The sequence below is a fragment of the Neocloeon triangulifer genome, unplaced genomic scaffold, assembly GCF_031216515.1.
Source record: "Neocloeon triangulifer isolate White Clay Creek 2 clone unplaced genomic scaffold, ASM3121651v1 ptg000008l, whole genome shotgun sequence".
NCBI classification, from domain to species: Eukaryota; Metazoa; Arthropoda; class Insecta; order Ephemeroptera; family Baetidae; genus Neocloeon; species Neocloeon triangulifer.
Window position 1 is genome coordinate 2,086,188 of NW_026775550.1, and position 18,571 is coordinate 2,104,758.

The 18,571-nt window shown below is 34.3% G+C and overlaps 1 protein-coding gene across 1 annotated transcript; it reads right to left on the minus strand.

The window, feature by feature from the left end:
* Positions 1–12,931: 12,931 nt before the first annotated feature.
* On the minus strand, positions 12,932–16,777 carry LOC132194778 (alkyldihydroxyacetonephosphate synthase, peroxisomal-like). Its single transcript, XM_059616272.1, has 12 exons — positions 16,699–16,777; positions 16,559–16,648; positions 16,358–16,509; positions 16,148–16,297; positions 15,543–15,694; positions 15,353–15,489; positions 15,047–15,225; positions 14,853–14,980; positions 14,290–14,467; positions 14,103–14,233; positions 13,933–14,047; positions 12,932–13,391 (listed from the first exon to the last, which is right to left on the minus strand). The coding sequence occupies exons 1-12, from the start codon at positions 16,737–16,739 to the stop codon at positions 13,042–13,044; spliced, it is 1,803 nt and encodes a 600-aa protein (XP_059472255.1). The 5' UTR covers positions 16,740–16,777; the 3' UTR covers positions 12,932–13,041.
* Between the last annotated feature and the right edge of the window lie 1,794 nt (positions 16,778–18,571).

Here is an 18,571-nt window from a genome sequence, read left to right on the forward strand (position 1 = left end):
TTTTAATACATAACACAAAGCATTTTGCTTTCAATCTCCAGAAATCTCTACGGAATGAAATTTTTGTTACTTGGATCTCCGTAGAAAAAAGCAACAAGGTAATATGTTCGCATAGACCGGCGATGTACTTTAGTTGGTGGAAAATTTTAGGAAAAAGGTGCACCACCTGCGAAATATATTTTACGGAGGAAATTTTTCACCACGGTCATTTTTCTTCCTTAGACTCTTTTATACGCTCGGCTCTCTCTCTCTTTTAAATTATATTCCAATTTTTGACTGCTCGGGAGATCAGACGTGCAGGGTCTGCACCATCAAATAGATTTAACGTCTCCTTTCATAAGGACCGGCGATAGTGCGCTGTGTGCCCTCCTCGCTGCCATTACTGGGGCAATAAGGCCGCAAAATATGAGCCGTTCCGCAGCGCCTCGGCTAATAATTCACCTCGCACGCAGTCAAGACAGCAACGTCGCCAGTTCAACCCTCTCCTGGAAGCCATGAAAAAAACCGCACCAAGGAGTTAGTTTTATAGAGGATTTGAATTTATGTCCAAAAACGTCATTTGTTAATGCATTTTTTTATTTCAAGTAAAATATTATGTTTTCGTTTGAAATTGAAAAAAAAAACGCAAAAATAAGAATTCTTTTTTTATGCAGATACTTATTTATTATTATTATCAAGATTCTTTCACTAAAATTAATGGTGAGAAAAAAAATTAATATATCAAAGCTGAAAAAATTTATTTTTATTTGTATTGTTTGAAGTCATTTAATTTTTTTGCAATTTTTTCAGTACCAAATTTATATAAAATTGATTAAATTAGAAAAAAGGTTATCACAAGTAAATAAGATGTACACTTTATGCTTTTTAAACATCCAAAACTACATTAATTTGCTGATTTTATTTTACTTTAGAGTTAATAATTGCAAAGATAAGAAGAACACTAGTTTTAAAGCTATTTTTTTTAGAGATTGACCTATTATTTTTACAATCAGTCACGTTTCGCAATCTTATTTCATGAGCAAGAAATATCAAAAACTCTGCAAGACCGAGAAAAATTTACGATAAACTGTAAAATAATATAGTATTTCATTGAAAAAAATTTATAATTATAGCCTCCTTATTGACATAGTCAAATCAAGTCTTTTCAACAATAGGAAATATTTTATCAATTATTGGAAAATTTAACAATCATTGTTGTAAAGACTTGATTTGACTACGTCAATAAGGATTCCTTAATTTAATGAACAAAAAATTTCAGGTACAAAGTTTAGCAACAATGACAATTTTTTCCTCTTTATTTTCAGCTGAACATCAATAAAATCATATTTTTTTGTTTTATATTATTAATTAGTTTTAATTGCGTGTGTGTATCATTGATGGAGTCCTGCTGTGTGGCCATAAATAATAAGCTATTGAAACAAAATTTTCAATCAGCTATTTAACTATTCAATAAAATTTTTATTAAAAAAAGAAGTTAAATTTAATGAGGATTTTTAAATATCACGCATAGTTTGCAACTAAAATTACTTCTCCCGCCTTTTTCCCCATAAAATTTGTGCCACTGGTACTTGATTGCTTGGTTTATCAAATTTAGCATCCGCATTGCGAGAGTTGACGAGTCAGCAGCGCGCAATGCATTTCGCTCGACTGCAGCTGCAAATGCCTCTGGGGCTTCGAGTACGGACGGACGCCGCAATCGGGGGCAGAAAGAGAGAGACTGCAATGCAAATTGCATTTGATTCCTGGGACCTCAGCAGTGACCTCTCGTCTCCGTCGGGAATGAAGAAGACTTTTATGCGATTTATTTGCCATTCCATGCGCACATATTGCTCTTTCCTTCACACTCGTCGGTGTAATTTTGTTGCGCAAGCAGGCAATGCGCCTTCGATTGAATTACCCGAACAATAACAATAATATTTCCACCGCTGCGGATTTGGCGCGGGGAATAAAACGAAATGGCCTACTTTGCTGCAACAATAAAATGACAAATAAATTGAACTTTGAATATTATTGTTACTTTTATATTTCTGATTGAATGGCGCAGTTTTAATATTTGATGAAATTCTTTACTGATTGAGTTTCTTAATTTTCTCACTTTTAAATAATTTTTCAGTTTTTAACTTTTGATCTCATTTATTAAAAAAAAATATTATCAAGAAAAAAATTGCATGTTCTGCTTTTGAATTCATTTCTGCATTTTATTTTGCTCCAGCTACTTATTTTGTCACATGAAAAGCCTCGAGTTTTAACCGCAAACCTCTTCTTTTCCTTTTCCCGCAATAACCTCGATGGTCGGTCTCATCAAAGCGGCCAATAATATGAGAATTCCACTTGGTCTCTCTGAGCAGTTCCACGATTAGAGGAAAAGCCAAGCATTGATCGTCGGTGCGCTGCTCAAACGAAACTTGCGCCATTTGATCTCTTCAAGATATGTTCATTATGGGAATTCCAAACTCTCTAAACGTCAAGTAAAAAAGAGACCATTTTTAATTTTAATTAAATTGATTCTATTTCTTTGAAAATAGATTAATTCTTGTTCCAATGTGCTTGGGTTTTATTAAATTATATTTTTAATAACCGAGCTGCTCAATGAAAATTAGCAATCGCATTAAAAATTATTCTCCTCGCCTCATTGATTACTGGACGAGCGCCAGAAGCAATTTTCTTGGCTCATGCTAAAGCATTAATTTGGATTTATAGAGTGGTTCGGAAACGACTAGCTGAATAAAGGGACATAACGCAAAAAAATTGTCGGAAGCCTAAAAAATTGTCTGTTTTTAAAATGTTTGATGATACTTAATTTAATGAGTTTGATGGTTTTAATCAAGTTCTTATATTTTATATTATGTAAATTATGTTAATAAAAAATTATTCTCAATTCAATGAACAAATAACCAAAAATTAAATTTATTCTCTAATTTTGAGATTAGGACAATACCCACGGCATGATATTTATACTCATTATTTATTCTAAATTTAATACGAATTTGAAATTGTGTAATATTTGTACACAAGATATGAATCAAAACGGGTAAAACGTTAAAACAGTTCAGTAACAATTAATAAATTTTTAAATAAACTATAATCAATAAACTAGTATATATAAAAATATATGTAAAAGATAAATTACACAATTTTAAACCTGTTAAAAATATTTAATAATGTTTTTATTTAAATTAATTTAAAATTGTTGCAAGTGTTAAATGGATCAAAAACATGAAACGATGAGACCTCGAATCCATTTCGACGCAACAAAGTGTGCACGATTCGATGGCAGAAACCTGCAACAATGGTCTGTCTCTGTGGCGGATTTGATTAAACATCCCACAGCCTCTATAGCATCATTGCTTTTCACGTACGTGTCAGTGTTCGCGTGATGAATGTCACCATCTCACGGCACCACCCTCGCCATTCTCTCGCTGCCTTTATGACGTGGAATGATTTACAACTTTTATGGCAGACGCAGAGAGAGCTGGGACAAAAAAGGGCCGCGCGTAGAGGAGCTGCTTCTGCAGCCGCCTTTAATCGCTTTTGTTCGCAATATACATATATAGAGGTGACAACCACCAACAATGATCTTTCCATCTCATCGTCTCTCTCGTATCTTAAAATACGAGAGGATGAAAAGAAGAGGAGTTTTTTTGTGCGTTTGAGAGAGAAAAGATTTTTGGGGTTCTATGCAACCGGAGTGACTGGAAAGCAGAGCAGGTTGCCTGCCGCACGTCGTAATTTTCGACTTTTTTGCTTTTACCCAGATATGAATTTCTATTTAGCTCGGAATAAATATTGGATTTGATTTTTTTTTACCTAAAAAAAGTTTAGCTCTGAAGGAAAAGGAAGCCGGGCAAATTATCAGAGCAGGCAAAAACCACTTCGGCTCTAGTTTTGAAGCGTCGCCGGCACCACTTGCCAGAGGAGTCTGAAAAAAGCTGAGCAGTCGATATAATATAGGGTGGGATAAGACCCAGCATCATCATCGGAGAGGCAGTGAATCGGTAAATGACCCGGCCAGGCAAGTTGCTCACCAACCGACTGACTCGTTCCAAATTTTTCAACATGCGAAATGATGATGTCCCCCTCGACAAGATAAATTATTTTCTCCAACGGGGAAATATATAATGCCAACAGAAAAAAGAGAGATTTTGGCTTAAGACAAAAATAGGATGGGATGAGTCAAAGCTAGCGGAAATTTTTTGTTAAAATCTTAAGGAATATATAAGGGAGGGGAATAATTTAATTTGTTTTAATATTGTATTGGCAAATAATTATTAGAAAGAACCTTTGAACCTAATATTTTTTTCGCTTAAAATCATTTAAAAAAATTAATTCATGTAAAATTTAATAATCCTACACGGTTATAAATTCAGCAAATTTAAAAATTTCAAAAGTCTGGTAAGAAAAAGTTACTAATTTCTAAAATTTGACAAATGAGGGGACAATGTGGTGCAGAGGAAACACAGGGCCAGTGACGCAAAATGCAAACGCTACTGATAAGCATCGTGCCATGTAATTTGTTGGTCGGCGGATGGTATGCGCATAAAACAGAAATGTACATGCACTCTCGTCGCAGAACCTTATCCATGGAAATATTTCCATAGGCGCTGAGCATAATGCATGCAAATATACCGACGAGCATTTGCATGGAACAGGCGTTCGTACTTCTCTCTTTCGGAGAATAAATTACCCGAGATCGTAAAACGGGAGCGTCGGTCGAGTGAAATTTTCGTAATGAGAGGAAGTAAAGTATGCATGTAAATTGCGGATCGCCCGATTATTTGCAACTGCCGTTTCATGAACATATAATTCAGCTAATTAAAATACACTTATACGCTCGGACTGCAGTGCGTGCGGACTTGTTTTCGGTGTGTTTTGCAAATTCATAATTAAAAGGTGCGAAATTTATTTCGCTGCGGACCGAGCGAGAGAGAAGGATTGTTTGGTATTGCGCGGCGATAAATCGCACTTGGCAATTATAAATATTATTTTTATGATCTACGCTCTAGGCGGACTCAAATATCAGCAGTGGTGCAGCCAACCAGGGATCCAGACTAGAAACATATTGTGCAATTAATTTTTGTGCATTATTAATGGCACGGAAAATAAATGTCGCGCGCGATTATTCTTTTTCCGGTTTGTTTAGTGCATCTGGCGCAACTTAAATCAGTCAAAGCGGTGCTGCACCAGCCATAAATAATATCGAGTTTGCTCACTTTGTATTTGAACAAACTGCTGTGCCGCCGTAATTGAAAATGCTTTTGCTACTTTGCATGGCTCACTGACTGCTGGCAAAATGAGATAATGGAATGATTGTGAATTTAATAGCTCTTCACCATCTGATGTTTTTCAAATGCTTCATGTTTCATTATAGTAATGATATTTTGTTTGTGGGTAATTAATCCAGGAATTAGCAAAACATTCATGGTACTTATTCAATAGGATTGAAATTGGAAATTAATTGATACCAGATGATGCTATAAATTTAGCGGAATTTAATATAATGGGTTAATCATTCATGGTTTTATTAATTTGAGTTCTTTATTTTTTTATTAAATTTTGTTATCAGTTCGTTAAAAAACAAATAGGGAAAAATGTGGACCGCTAAAAAGTAGTATGTATATTTTGTTTTCATGAGAAGTGTAAAAAACTTTTCAACTATTTACTTTTTTTGGTAGATTTTCACGACTGAGCGATGATTCATGGAGATTTGAATTTAAAATCGGCTTTTCCTCGATTGGGTTTTGTGAGCTGTTTATTGTTTTTTCTTACTTAAACAATATTATCTCACAAAATATCTCAAGGAAAAGCCGATTTTAAATTCCAATCACCATAATTACTTTTCGTTCTCATTTTAATAAAAAAAATGTCATATTTACTTATTTGTAATATTAATTAACGTTTCATTTTCTGGTCACTGGCTTATCATTGATTATAGAGATACATTTTTTCTGATTAAAATAAACATTCTGATCTGGAATTATTTAGTAAAAATGTTAAAACGATTAAAATTAAAACACGTGATTATCAAGATGATCGAATTGCATTGCACCATGCCAATTTTAATTCAAATAGAATATTAAATTTGTCAACTCTCTTGTTATGTATATAATTAAATAGAGTAGAGTTGAATTATACAATGCATTTTTAAGAAGCAGACCCTTCAGATTCTATCCCACTTCTGCTTCCGCACGCTCTACAATTATGCTCTCTATCTTCTTGCAAACGTACTTCATGCGAGTGGGCGTGGCCTATCAAGATTTTGTGTAAATAGTCTTAATTCGGTCTTTGTTGCTGTCAGAAGTGCACACGTGTTGGATTTCCTAACTTTTGTGTGTTTTCCGGACAAGAAGTCCTGCAAGAGGGCAATGGGACAATGGATACAGAGGACAAACTGCAGTTTTGGGCTTGGACTGTATCAAAGATTGTGGTGAGCGTCGGCTTGGACGGCTTATTGGACAAAACTGACGAGGAAGAGAGGAAATTTTACAACCGTTTCCTCATTTGCTCTTGGTGAGTACAAAACGAAGAAGGGTGAATTCTTTCATTTTTACGCCAGTATATAATTGAAATTATGCAATTATTGCTATCAAGCTCAGTTTAAGAATAACGATGCTGATTTAATTTGAATTGAATTTTCATTTTGAAATTTTCTTTGATGAAGACAGAGCTGATCATATGATCTTGAGAATTGACACTATAAAAATTATGAGTATTAAATTAAATTCATGCAATCCAAAAATTTAAAAATCTGCATTAAGAGACAAAATGATTTTGATACAGCCCTCAATAATTTAGGTTCGGTTTTTCCTGCAGGAAACTTTTAGTAATAATTTAAACAAAATTATAAATTGAACATGTTCAACAATAATATACAACGCGTTTCACCTAATTTCCCGTGTAAAGTTTGCAATCCGGCACCCTGCGTGGCACACTCGACAATAGCACCACAAATCAGCCGCTTGAATTTGTGAATTACCTCTCGGCGCGCAATTTATATCAATTGTTTTAAACCCTTCGGCGGTCTCCGCTCGGGATAAAAAGCACAAAGTGAAATTTATGTGTCGACACAAAACGCCAGGTAGCCGTTGTTGTTGTTTCTCCTAGTTATCGCCCGAGAACGGCGCCGGCAATTAATACTTCTTGCATTATGATGTTATTAATCCGGCCGATATAAAAAGCGTCTAGCCCTTTATACGACCGCGCCGACGAATAAAGGGTTGAAACGGCGCCCCGCGATCAAATTGCCCCTTCTGATAGATGGAGCCGGGGATAAAACAACTATAACAACACACACACGTGCTGGTGCAATATCGATATTGTGCGGTCAAGCGATGTAAACCATTTTCAGCCAATATAGGTCTGTGATATTCTCTGCGGTGTGTAAAAGCAAAAACACCCCGTGACCGTTGATGGGGGTTAAAATCATGGTTTGCAAAATCTCTGTTTCAGCTTCAATCTGATCGATCGTCAAGAATTTATTGGAAAAACATGGTCAATTTCTTAAAGCTTAAAAGACAAAAATAACGGTAGGATTTTTAAAGTGTATCTTGTAGACAATTTTTTTTTCTGAAAAAAAAGCTTAAAGAAATTTACTTCACAGTAAAATTGCAACTTCGTAAAATTTTGAGATTTTTATGTGCATTTGTAAGTAATTTTAGAGATTTAAACTTAAATAAATGTTAAAAATTTAAGAGAATTGCATTGGAAAGAGTTATATCTACAAAGTAAAGGAAACTAAAAATCATGTAAATTAAATTTCACCATTTCCAACCCAGGTTATATGTATAATTATTTTGTTATTTAACCACTTTATTTAAAATATTCATAATTCTGTTATTCTGTGTCCCTTTCGTGATAAATATTTCATTTCTATGTTCAAAATACGTTCTGCGTCCTGAACAGATATATGATAAAAAAAGCGATATATTAATTTGGATTTCTGAAGACGCCGTTTCCTTCATAAATGACGCGTCACTTCGTTGCACGTCACTTGCAGCAAGATTTTGGTCCTGCTGGTTCAGAAGTTGTTCATCTCGCACGCTGCGTTGCTGTTTTTATTTCCAGATAGTGTGGGCGGTGGCGAGGATGGCTCTTACTAATTGAGTGAAACTTTTCCTTTGCAATAGGTTCGCTCTGCTGAGAAGTATCACAAGCAGAGGAGCCGGCCTCAAACTGACATCTCATTTCCTCGCCCTGTCACTTCTCTTTTTCAAGTTCAATCTTCTTCCGTCTCTATCTTCACGATGGAGCCACAAAGATATTTCAAATCTATGGTGATAGTAGGTTTATTTGCAAATTTAAGCAAGTTACAAAAATTTATTAAATAATTTGACCTTTTCTGAATTAACACCATTAATTACTAGCCTACGTTTTTTTTTTTTTTTTCAAAAAAACTTTCTTTCAATAAATTGTTAATAGCTTTTTTGTTTGAAATTGAAGATTTCTGGATATTTTGCCCTTACTTTACACAAAGCGAAAGCATTAAAAAAAAATGAACACACCATTTAAAAAAATTAAGTGTTCTCATTTTAATTTTCTTTCGAGAACCTCTATTAAAAATTACAATGACTAATAAAAAAAGGAAAATGTGATCTCCGCTCTCTGTGTCAATTTTTATGGCTCAATTTTTACTGAGATTTTAATTTTGGTATTTTGATAATCCCATCAAATCTTGAGGAAATTTACAAAGATTGTTTTTTTTTTGCGTGCATCTACAAGGTGAAGCAAAAGATTTAATTGGAAAAAAAGAAGGCAGATGTTTATAATGTATTTTGTTGCACCTTTTATTTGTAATTACATCAAGCATCAGGGTATTTTTTTTTTCAAATTTATAAAAACTCCAAATTTTAGTTGAAATTATTCGTGTTTGTTTAGTTGAAAACTCGACTATTCATCATCCATGTTGTTGCGCGTTTTCTGCTGCTTTATGAAGTGCAGGTAGGATGTAGCTGTTTAGTAGCTGAGCATTCTGCATCAAAGTGCCTAGGATTCATATCCGTAAATACGCAGTACTGTTTGGCCTCTACGAATTCAGCAATGAGTTAAATAAGAAGTCTTTAAAGAAAGTAACAATTATTTACGCCGAGTCATCTTCGGGCAGTTCCATAAATTACCAACCGCTTGTGGTAACGCGCGTTGATTGCCAAAAAAGCAAGCTGGGCCCCAGCATACGATCAAATCATAGCAACTATAGCAAATCTTGGCAAGGCGTAGAGGTATTGTCGGACGAAGATGGGACTTGGCTAGGAAATTTTCAATCTCGTCGGTCATATTTCCCACGTGGGAAGGGTCGCACCTTTGGACCTTTAATTACGCACCAAACAACCAATTTAAAAGTGAGAAATATTTTTTTAAATTAATTTTGTAATTGCTTGCCTTGTTTCTGTTGACGCACGACCCGGTCTCCTCACTGAAAGCTTGACCTTTGGGACAATTGATCACGTCAACAACTGCATATTTCGGCTCCTCATTTTCGTCCTTGATCATATTTTCACACTTGATCATTGCACGGCAATTAAAAGGGTGGGCTTGGATTCCGTCTTGGGGACACAAGTACCTTTTGAACAAAATAGTACTCAGACCAAACAATAAAAAACAATTTACCCCTCGAGCTCCTTGACGACATATCTTTTTGCCAAAGACTGGCCGACCTTTAAGGAAATATTTTGTGAAAAATGAATTTCTAGAATGAACCTCTGAACATACAATCAAAATGAGTGACAAAAGGAAGACCAACTTGGAAGTCATTTTGAATAACAATGATGAGAGGCGTGTCATTGCAGACCTTTTATACCTCGGCAGGGAATCGTGCGGCCACTTAGGCAGTGAAACGTGTCTTTTTTCACAATATTTTGATTGTTTTTTTCTTCCCTCACCTCGCTTCCCGTTCCACATTTCTTTTAAATTAAAGGTGCATGCAAAATGCTGTTTTAATATAATTTGGGTTTATAATTATTTTTCTGGCACAACAATTGAATGTAGCCAGAAACATTAAACTTTAGAAAAATAGGCAGATGTTTATTGAATTAATGCTTTTATTTCCAATTCGTCAAGCAAGTGGGTGATTTTTTTCTTTCAAAATGTTACAAAATCCAGGAAATATTATTCACGTGTTACTTGAATTGTCACTCGGCTATAGTCCTCAATTAGCTTGAGATTTTATTCTACTGGTTTACAGAAAATAACTCATCAAAGCCTAGCGAAGTTGGAATTCAGCAAACGTGTGAAATCTAGCATTCCCCCTGTGGAGTAGCCGAGCATTCTGCATTCACCGATGAGCCAGTGATATCCGTCATTCTGCAGTACTGTTTGGCCACTGAAAATTTATCTTTTAAGAAGCATCAAATGCACAATTTAAATTATTTCCGTACGTCGAGTTGAAGTCGCGCAGTTCAAAATTTGATAAGTCCCTGTTGTCATTGCTCTTTGATTGTTAAAAAAGCAACCATCTCCCCAGCACAAGAGAATATGATTACAAGATATGCAAAACTTATTAACACGTTGAGGTAATGATGGACGAAGATGGGACCTTGCTAGGAAATTTGCAACTTCGACGGTCATATTTCCCACGTGGGAAGGGTCGCACCTCAGGACCTTAAATTACGCATCAAACAAGAAATAAAGAATTTTAAAAAATAATGAAAAATTTTTTTCTTTTAAATGCTTGCCATGTGTCTGTTGACGCACGACCCGGTCTCCTCACTGAAAGCTTGTCCTTTGGGACAATTTATCACGTCAACAACTGCATATTTGGGTTCCTCGTCTTCGTCCTTCATCATTTTCCCACACTTGATCATTGCACGGCAGTCGAAAGGGTGGGCCTGGATACCATCGTTGGGACACAAGTACCTTTCAAACGAATTCGTACGTTTGCCAAATAACAAAATAAGTAGAAAACAATTTACCCCTCGAGCTCCTTGACGGCATCTTCTTTGTTTGCCAAAGACTGGCCGACCTTTAAGGAAATATTTTGTGAAAAATGAATTTCTAGAATGAAACTCTAAACATACGGTCAAAATGAGTGACAAAAGGAAGACCAACTTGGAAGTCATTTTGAATGACAATGATGAGAGGCGTGTCATTGCAGACCTTTTATACCTCAGCAGGAAATAGTGCGGCCACTAGGGCAGTGAAACGTGTCTATTTCTTTCAAAGTTTACCTCATTACGCTTCCCTTTCCATGTTTCGTTTGAACAATGGGCACACAAAAAAAAATAAATGATGCAAGTGTTATTGTTTTTTTTTTTTTTTTTACCTTTTTCGCTGGTATATATTTCTCTGGTGATTTATAATAATTCACTTTTTTCACTGTAGCATAGCCAAAATCTTTCTTATCCAAATAATTATCTTCATTTTATAATCTTTTCCAAAAATGACTGGAAAATACTTTAAAATGGAGAAGGCCCATTTGTTAAATTGCAAGTTTTTAATTGCTCTTCAACATCCACGAAATATATTGAGGGCGATTAAAACCTAACCTGGACCAGGCTAACCCACCGTGTAATATTAATATCATGCGTGGACCAAGTTAGGCTTTTGGAAATCGCCCTCACCATTTTGTGAATATCAATTTTTTTTATGATTCTACGGAAAAATACATATCTTGAAGTGTACCAATACCATTAACATTATGTATTCTTCTCTTCTCGGTCAATAAAAACATTAAAAATATCAGATTTCTGCTGCACCAAAAGAGACTCACAATCAGCCGCCACGGTAGATCCAAAGAGAATACCACTTTTTTTGTTATTTAGTCAAATTTTATATTAAAATTATTGAGAATTAAATGGGATTTGCCAAATCTTTTCAGGTATCACTGCACTTAAACATTTGTTTCTACGGTCTCATTTAGAATAAGAATTTTAACATAATGTTTTAACAAGTTTTACATATTGTGCAAATGACACTAATTAGTGTCTACGTCGGTTACAAAAAATAGTGATAATTGAACAAGGAAACAAATGTAAATGCCTCTGGTTGATTTTGAGTGCACAATCGTAATTAATAATAATTCTTCAAAACAAAAGGGTCACTTTATCAAGTTAAGTGCTCCCTTCCTGTGGTTTAAAAAACTGTGATGGCCGTTTTCATGAAATTGGGTTTTTAAAGTTGCCTTCGCTGTCTGACAATGAAATAAATTAACTAAAAGTGTGCAGCGGGTCAATTGCTTTCTTACATCGTCTAGTGGCGATCTACGGAAATGGAATTTTAAGTAAAATAATTGATTATTTAATAAAATTATATATTTCAATTCTCAGCAAATTAGTTTCATGCTATGGAAAGTATGTACATGTTTTTAACAGTCTCCGAAAATTTATGTGGCCGTTGATGATTTTTAATTTTCGGTTTTTAAATTTCCAACTATATAAAATGCTTTTAAAGAATTTTAAACAAAAAAGGGGGACATTTTATCAAGTGCTCCTTCCTGTCATTTAGGAAAAAAGAGATAGAAAAATGTGTTCAGGTCGTCTCCAAGAAATTGTGCCTTTGACGTGGCCTCCTCTGTCTGATAATTTTATCTAAATGAGGAGGGCAAAAGTTAATTACTTTCTTGCCGCTTAGTGTTGGGCGGAAATGGAGTTTAATTAAAAGAAATACATTTGAATAATATGCATTTTCACATAATTTTCATTATTATTAATGCATTCTCAGTACTAAATATGCTATAATCAAACATTTGTTTGTAACCTATAATTTATTGAAGGATGTTAAAAATTTAACAAATAGAACAACCGGTTTTATGATTCAAAAGCTACAACAGTTTAATAAATTTATATAAAAAAGTAATATCAATAACAGAATCTGGTTTCTGCAGGACAGAGTTGAAAATTACATAAAAATTAGTAATTATGTTGCAACAAAATTTGAATTAATTTTTTCCAGTTTTTAAAATTTTTAAATTTTTTTAATTTAAATTAAAAATGTCCTAATTTGTTTTAAAAGATTTGCTAATTTTACATTCTTCAGCATCTCATATTTCACAAGCACAAATAAACATTACATAAAAATAAAAATTGTTTTAATTATAATTAATGAATTAAACTGTCAAAGATGACATAAATGATGCGTCTCTTTTTGTGGCATAATTAAATTTTCAACAGCAAACACATTGTTTGGATCGAGTGTTTTCTTGATGGCGACGTACAAATTGACCGCGGTGGGCGAGATTTGCTTGGGCACCCATTCGCGCCTCTTCTGACCCACGCCGTGGTGGTGCGACACGTTTCCGCCGCTGGAAATCACTTCGTCGCGGGCCCGAGACTCGATTTCTTCGTACACGTGGAGGGCGTTTGGAACGCCGGCCGCGTTGAAAGCCAAGTAAAAGTAAACACACGCGCCTGTGTCGTACACTTGGGTGACTCGGCAGCAAATGGACATGTGACCGATTCCTCGCACTGCATCAAAAATAAAATAATTACATTCCAAACATTCATTTAAAAATATATTGTATTACAAGAGAAAGAAAAAAAACTGGTAGAGATTGAAATTTATTAATTGAATAAATAAGGTGAAAAAGTCTCAAAACGGAGGGTAATTTCAAAATTATTATCTCAATTATTATTTATTTTTTCTTAAAAAGTTATCTGCTTATTCTATTTTCTTATTTATTTTGTCGTCCTCATTTTAAAATTAAATATACAGCAAAAAACTTTCCTATTCTAGAATTTGAAAGCAACAAAATTAGTGAAAATGGAAAATTATTATAACCTTTAAATCTATGGCTTTTAAAAATGTTTTTAGTTTGCAAATGCAAAAAAAAAACTATTAAAATTGAATAAATGTTCTTTATTGTTTTTTTAAATGGCATTTTCAAAGATATCAGAATATATTGGAGATTATATAGATATGGAGATTGTTTAATAAAATGAATAAAAAATTTTATCGAGCATATAATTTTGTATCTGAATTATTTAAAATTATTATAATTTTTTTTACCTTTGCATTCTTCGGCCACCACGCATTTCACATTTCGGCAGAGACTGGAAACTCGATCCCAAGGCACTGATGTTTCGAACGAGTCGCTCAACATTCCTAAATTGAGACAAACGTCCTAATCGATAAATATAATTAATTAAGAATAATTCAGATTAAATTTATTATCTTACTCTCATATAACCGATGGTTGAGGTCAGCAAATATCCTCGCTCTCCATTTTTCTCGCCAGCCGAAACGCCTCCGAACGTAGCCACCAGTTTGTCAATTTTTGCCTTATTTATCGCCACTTCATCTTCAAACCCTTTGATTAAACCAAAACTTTTCTCGATCATTTTTATTCTATATATTAAACAAGACCTTCAAAAACTGCAACGGCAAAGCTAAGTTGGTCCTCATCAATACTCAAAATTGTTCTCAACGCGAGCATTTTTAATTTTTCCATCAGTTGTCGGAAAAATCCCATCTGCTCTCTCATGATCAGGCCCATTTTGAATTGCATGTTGTCCAACACCCTCAGAGATGCAGGTTGTAATTTCTGAATTACAATCTATTTAATTTTGTTCTTATCTTAATACATAAGTTTTTAATTAAGATGCTATTGGTCCTTTAAAAGTGTCAGTTTCTTCAATACTTTAATTTCAAAATTTAATTTTTGAATTCTTATCATGGGCAAATAATTTATTAAAAAATAAATAGCTTTAAGTGTTTTAGTCACGGTCTGCAATCCTATTTTATGAGCAAGAAAGAAATTAGGGAAAAAGAATCAAATTAAATTTTTTTTTAATAAAATCAATTTTGTGAATTATTTTAATGATTTGTAAAAAAAGGTAATTAATTTTAATTATTTTTTTCTGTAAAATAAGGTCGTTTTGCTTTTCAACTTTCCACTTGTTATCTTAAAAACGTTTATTTTATATGACCTTATGTGCCACTTCGTGGGTGAATTTCACGCCGCTATCAAAATCAGGGAAAACGTACGAGGCGAACACCCGCGTCAGAGGCAGGGGCCTCACCTTGAGACCCACTTCTGTTATCACACCCAACGTCCCTACAAACACGAAAAACGAAGAGTTTTTCACCTCACATTTGTATATTGAAACAAAATGTTTCTCACCTTCAGAGCCAAGAATTATTTGGTTGAAATCCAGGCCGCAGGAAATTCTTGGGCCACGACTTTCCCTTTCGATCACACCTGCAGGGGTGACAAATTTTATGTGCACCACCAAGTCTTCAATATTCCCGTATTTGTTTTTTTTCATGCCCGATGCTCGGGTCGAAACCCAACCTCCAACACTAATAACATTTTTTTATGCAACAATTTATAGAATATATAACAATGTTGGAAAATCATTGTGTTTTTCGTATTTCTTAAAGGGCGAAGAAGTTAAATTTTATGAATTTGAATCGGCTTTATCTTCACCTTGAAAATTCTAATGAATCAGGGTCGTGGCCTGTTGTGAAGCCTTCGTCCATCAGTTTGGCTTCCAAGTCTTGACCATTAATTCCGCTCTGAACGCAAACCGTGAAATTCGACTTGTCCAACCACAAAATTTGGTTCTGAATTTTGAAATTTTTCTGAGCAACACTTACTGTAAAATTAATTTTTATACCATTTGAGAGGTGTCGAGAGAAACAATCATTCTTATTTCGTCAGGGCTGCAACGAAGGGCACAGGTCACATTTGTGCCCCCTCCGAAGGGTATGATGACGACGTTGTGTTTATTCGCCAGATGGACGATTTGCACTACTTGCTCGTGACACGCTGTAAAATAAGGAAAAAAATGTTAGTTGTTCTTTTTTTAACAAATTTTTAATTTTAATTAATTTGAAAAAACTTCGTGAGCTCACGCTGAAATTTTAATAAATTAATTCGCATCGTTAATAGATTTTTTTTTTCGAATTTGGCAACTAAAGAAGATGATGTGACAAACTGACTGCTGAAAAATTAAGGACTTTTAACGATTAGGTCAAGTTACTTGAGCAGCAATCCTAGAGACGGTGATGACTTTTAGCAAAAATTAGGACTTCTTATATAAGGGTCATGTGACCATAATTCTTTCAAAGCTGAATTTTATTTGGTGGAAATATTATTTGTATCTTCTTTTGGTTTGAGGCATGATTTTATATCGCGGTACATAATTACTTATTAAAGTTTAATAATTTCATTCAATTTGAATATTTTTTTCGATTTTTTTAATAAAAAAATTAAACATACTTGGCCAAATGACCATATCAGGCAGACGTTCAAAATGATAATTCCGGACGTTTACCAATTCACACATGGCCTGTCCGTGGCTACGGAAAAAACGATCCTCGCCATCAGTTGAAAAAGACACCTCGAGTTCTTGCACCCCTTTCAAAAATTCTTCAAAGAGACTCAGTGAAATAAAATTGATTTTTAATAAGATTATTAAAATATTTCAACCTTTCTTTAATAGCGAATCTGGATAATTATCTATTTCTGGAGATGGTGGCGGCTCAGGAATATTTTCAATTTGGTACAAATCAATGCCCCACACGTCTTGGATCCATTTCCTCACGTCTTGGGAAACTTGGCTTATTTTTACTTGTGGATACCTTTTGTAAAATATTTATATATGTCACATTTTTCCTTGTGTTTTTATACCTCTTGCTGGTGACAAAAAGCTTTCCTTTCTGCGAGCAAATCACCCTTGTGTCTTTGTAACCCCATCCGTGCCATTTGAGCAGCTTCTGTCTGCAACCGCGATTTTCGTCATATTTTCCGGGTGCAAAAATAGTCCTTACCTTTTCAACGGCATAGATCCGTTCAATTTTCCGCCCTGCATCTCACCATTGTCACCCGTCTCGGAACCGAACGACTCGAAATCCATCTCGACAATGAGTTCAAACGGCAGCAATTCTATTTGTTTTATAACGACTGACAATTGTTAAGTCATTTGTCTCTGCAGTTATTCGTGGACAGATGTTGAATGGAAAAGAGCAAAAAGTGCTAATGCTCTTTGTCAGAGAGACTTCAAGAGCAAATCTAATATTTATTTGTGCAGGCTGCTTGAATTGTTTGATTTGGGATTTTTTTATATTTTCCAAATAAACAATTTTGCGGGTACCATCATAAGGTTCTAAAGAAAATGTCCTAATTTGAGGTTAAAGACAATGTCCTACAGAATTATCCAATGTCCTAAAAGTTATGGTCGCACATTGTCCTAAAAATTTTGTCGTAATAGAATATCAAGAAAATGTCCTTATTTTTGTTTAAAAATTTTTATATAAATATTAGATTATATTATATTATATAAATTTTATTATAAAAAATTTAGGTTTCGACTGGGACTAACATGAACTTCATTCTTTTTAATAATACAATTCACCTATACAGCAATATTTTCCTAGTACGAATCAGAGTCAGGGTCAGCTTGGGACTCTATTTCAAATCCATGGTGATTGCAGGTTTAAATTCAAATTGAAGCAACTTACGAAAAATTCATCAATAATAATTTGACTTTTTCTGAATTTTGTCTCTTGGAACCATTTACACCATTAATTACAATCCAATAATTTGTTAATAGCTTGTTTGTTTGAATCTGAAGATGCATGGATAACAATAAATGGATGTTTTGCCAATACATTACAAAAAGTGAAAGAAAATCACAAAAATGAACCATTAAAAAGAAAAATATTCTTATTTTTACTTTTTTTGAGAAACTCAATTAATAATAATGATGACCATAAAAAAAGGAAAAAGTGGCCTCCGTTCTCCAAGCGTTGATCTTTACAGCTCAATTTTTATTGACATTATAATTTTGGTATATTTACAATTAATCCAATCAAATCTTGAGGAAAATTACAAATTTTTTTGTGCATGCATCTACAAGGTGAAGCAAAAAATAGATGAAAAAAGTAGGCAGATATTTAATTTATTGTTGCACCTTTTATTTGTTATATCATCAAGCATCGGGGTAATTTCTTTTCATAAATTTTTGTTTTGTAAAGAAAAATTAAAGTGGCATTTTTAATGTTTTTTAAATTCAAAACTCGGCTATTCATCCTCCATGAAAAGCGTGAAAGGATGCTGTGTTTTTTCTGCTGCTTTTTTAACTGCAGGCAGAAAATGTCTGTTTGGTAGCTGAGCATTCTGCATTATAATGCCGAGGATTGGAATCCGTAAATACGCAGTACTGTTTGGCCCCTAAAAATCAGCTTTGAGTTAAGTAAGAAGTCGATATTAACAATTTTTACCCCTAGTCATAGTCGCACAGTTCCAATAATCAGCAATCGCAGTTGGTAACGCTCTTTTATTGCCAAAAAAGCAATCTGGGCCAAAGCATGTGATCATTACATTACAATTTATGCAAAACCTTGAAATGCGTTGAGGTAATGTTGGACGAAGATGGGACTTGGCTAGGAAATCTTCAATCTCGTCGGTCATATTTCCAATGTGGGAAGGGGCGCACTTTTTGACCTTAAATTACAACCATTATGAAAGTGAGAAAATAATTTTTTTGTAGCTTGCCTTGTTTCTGTTGACACACGACCCGGTCTCCTCACTGAAAGCTTGGCCTTTGGGACAATTGATCACGTCAACAACTGCATATTTCGGCTCCTCTTTTTCGTCCTCGACCATATTTTCACATTTGATCATTGCACGGCAGTCGAAAGG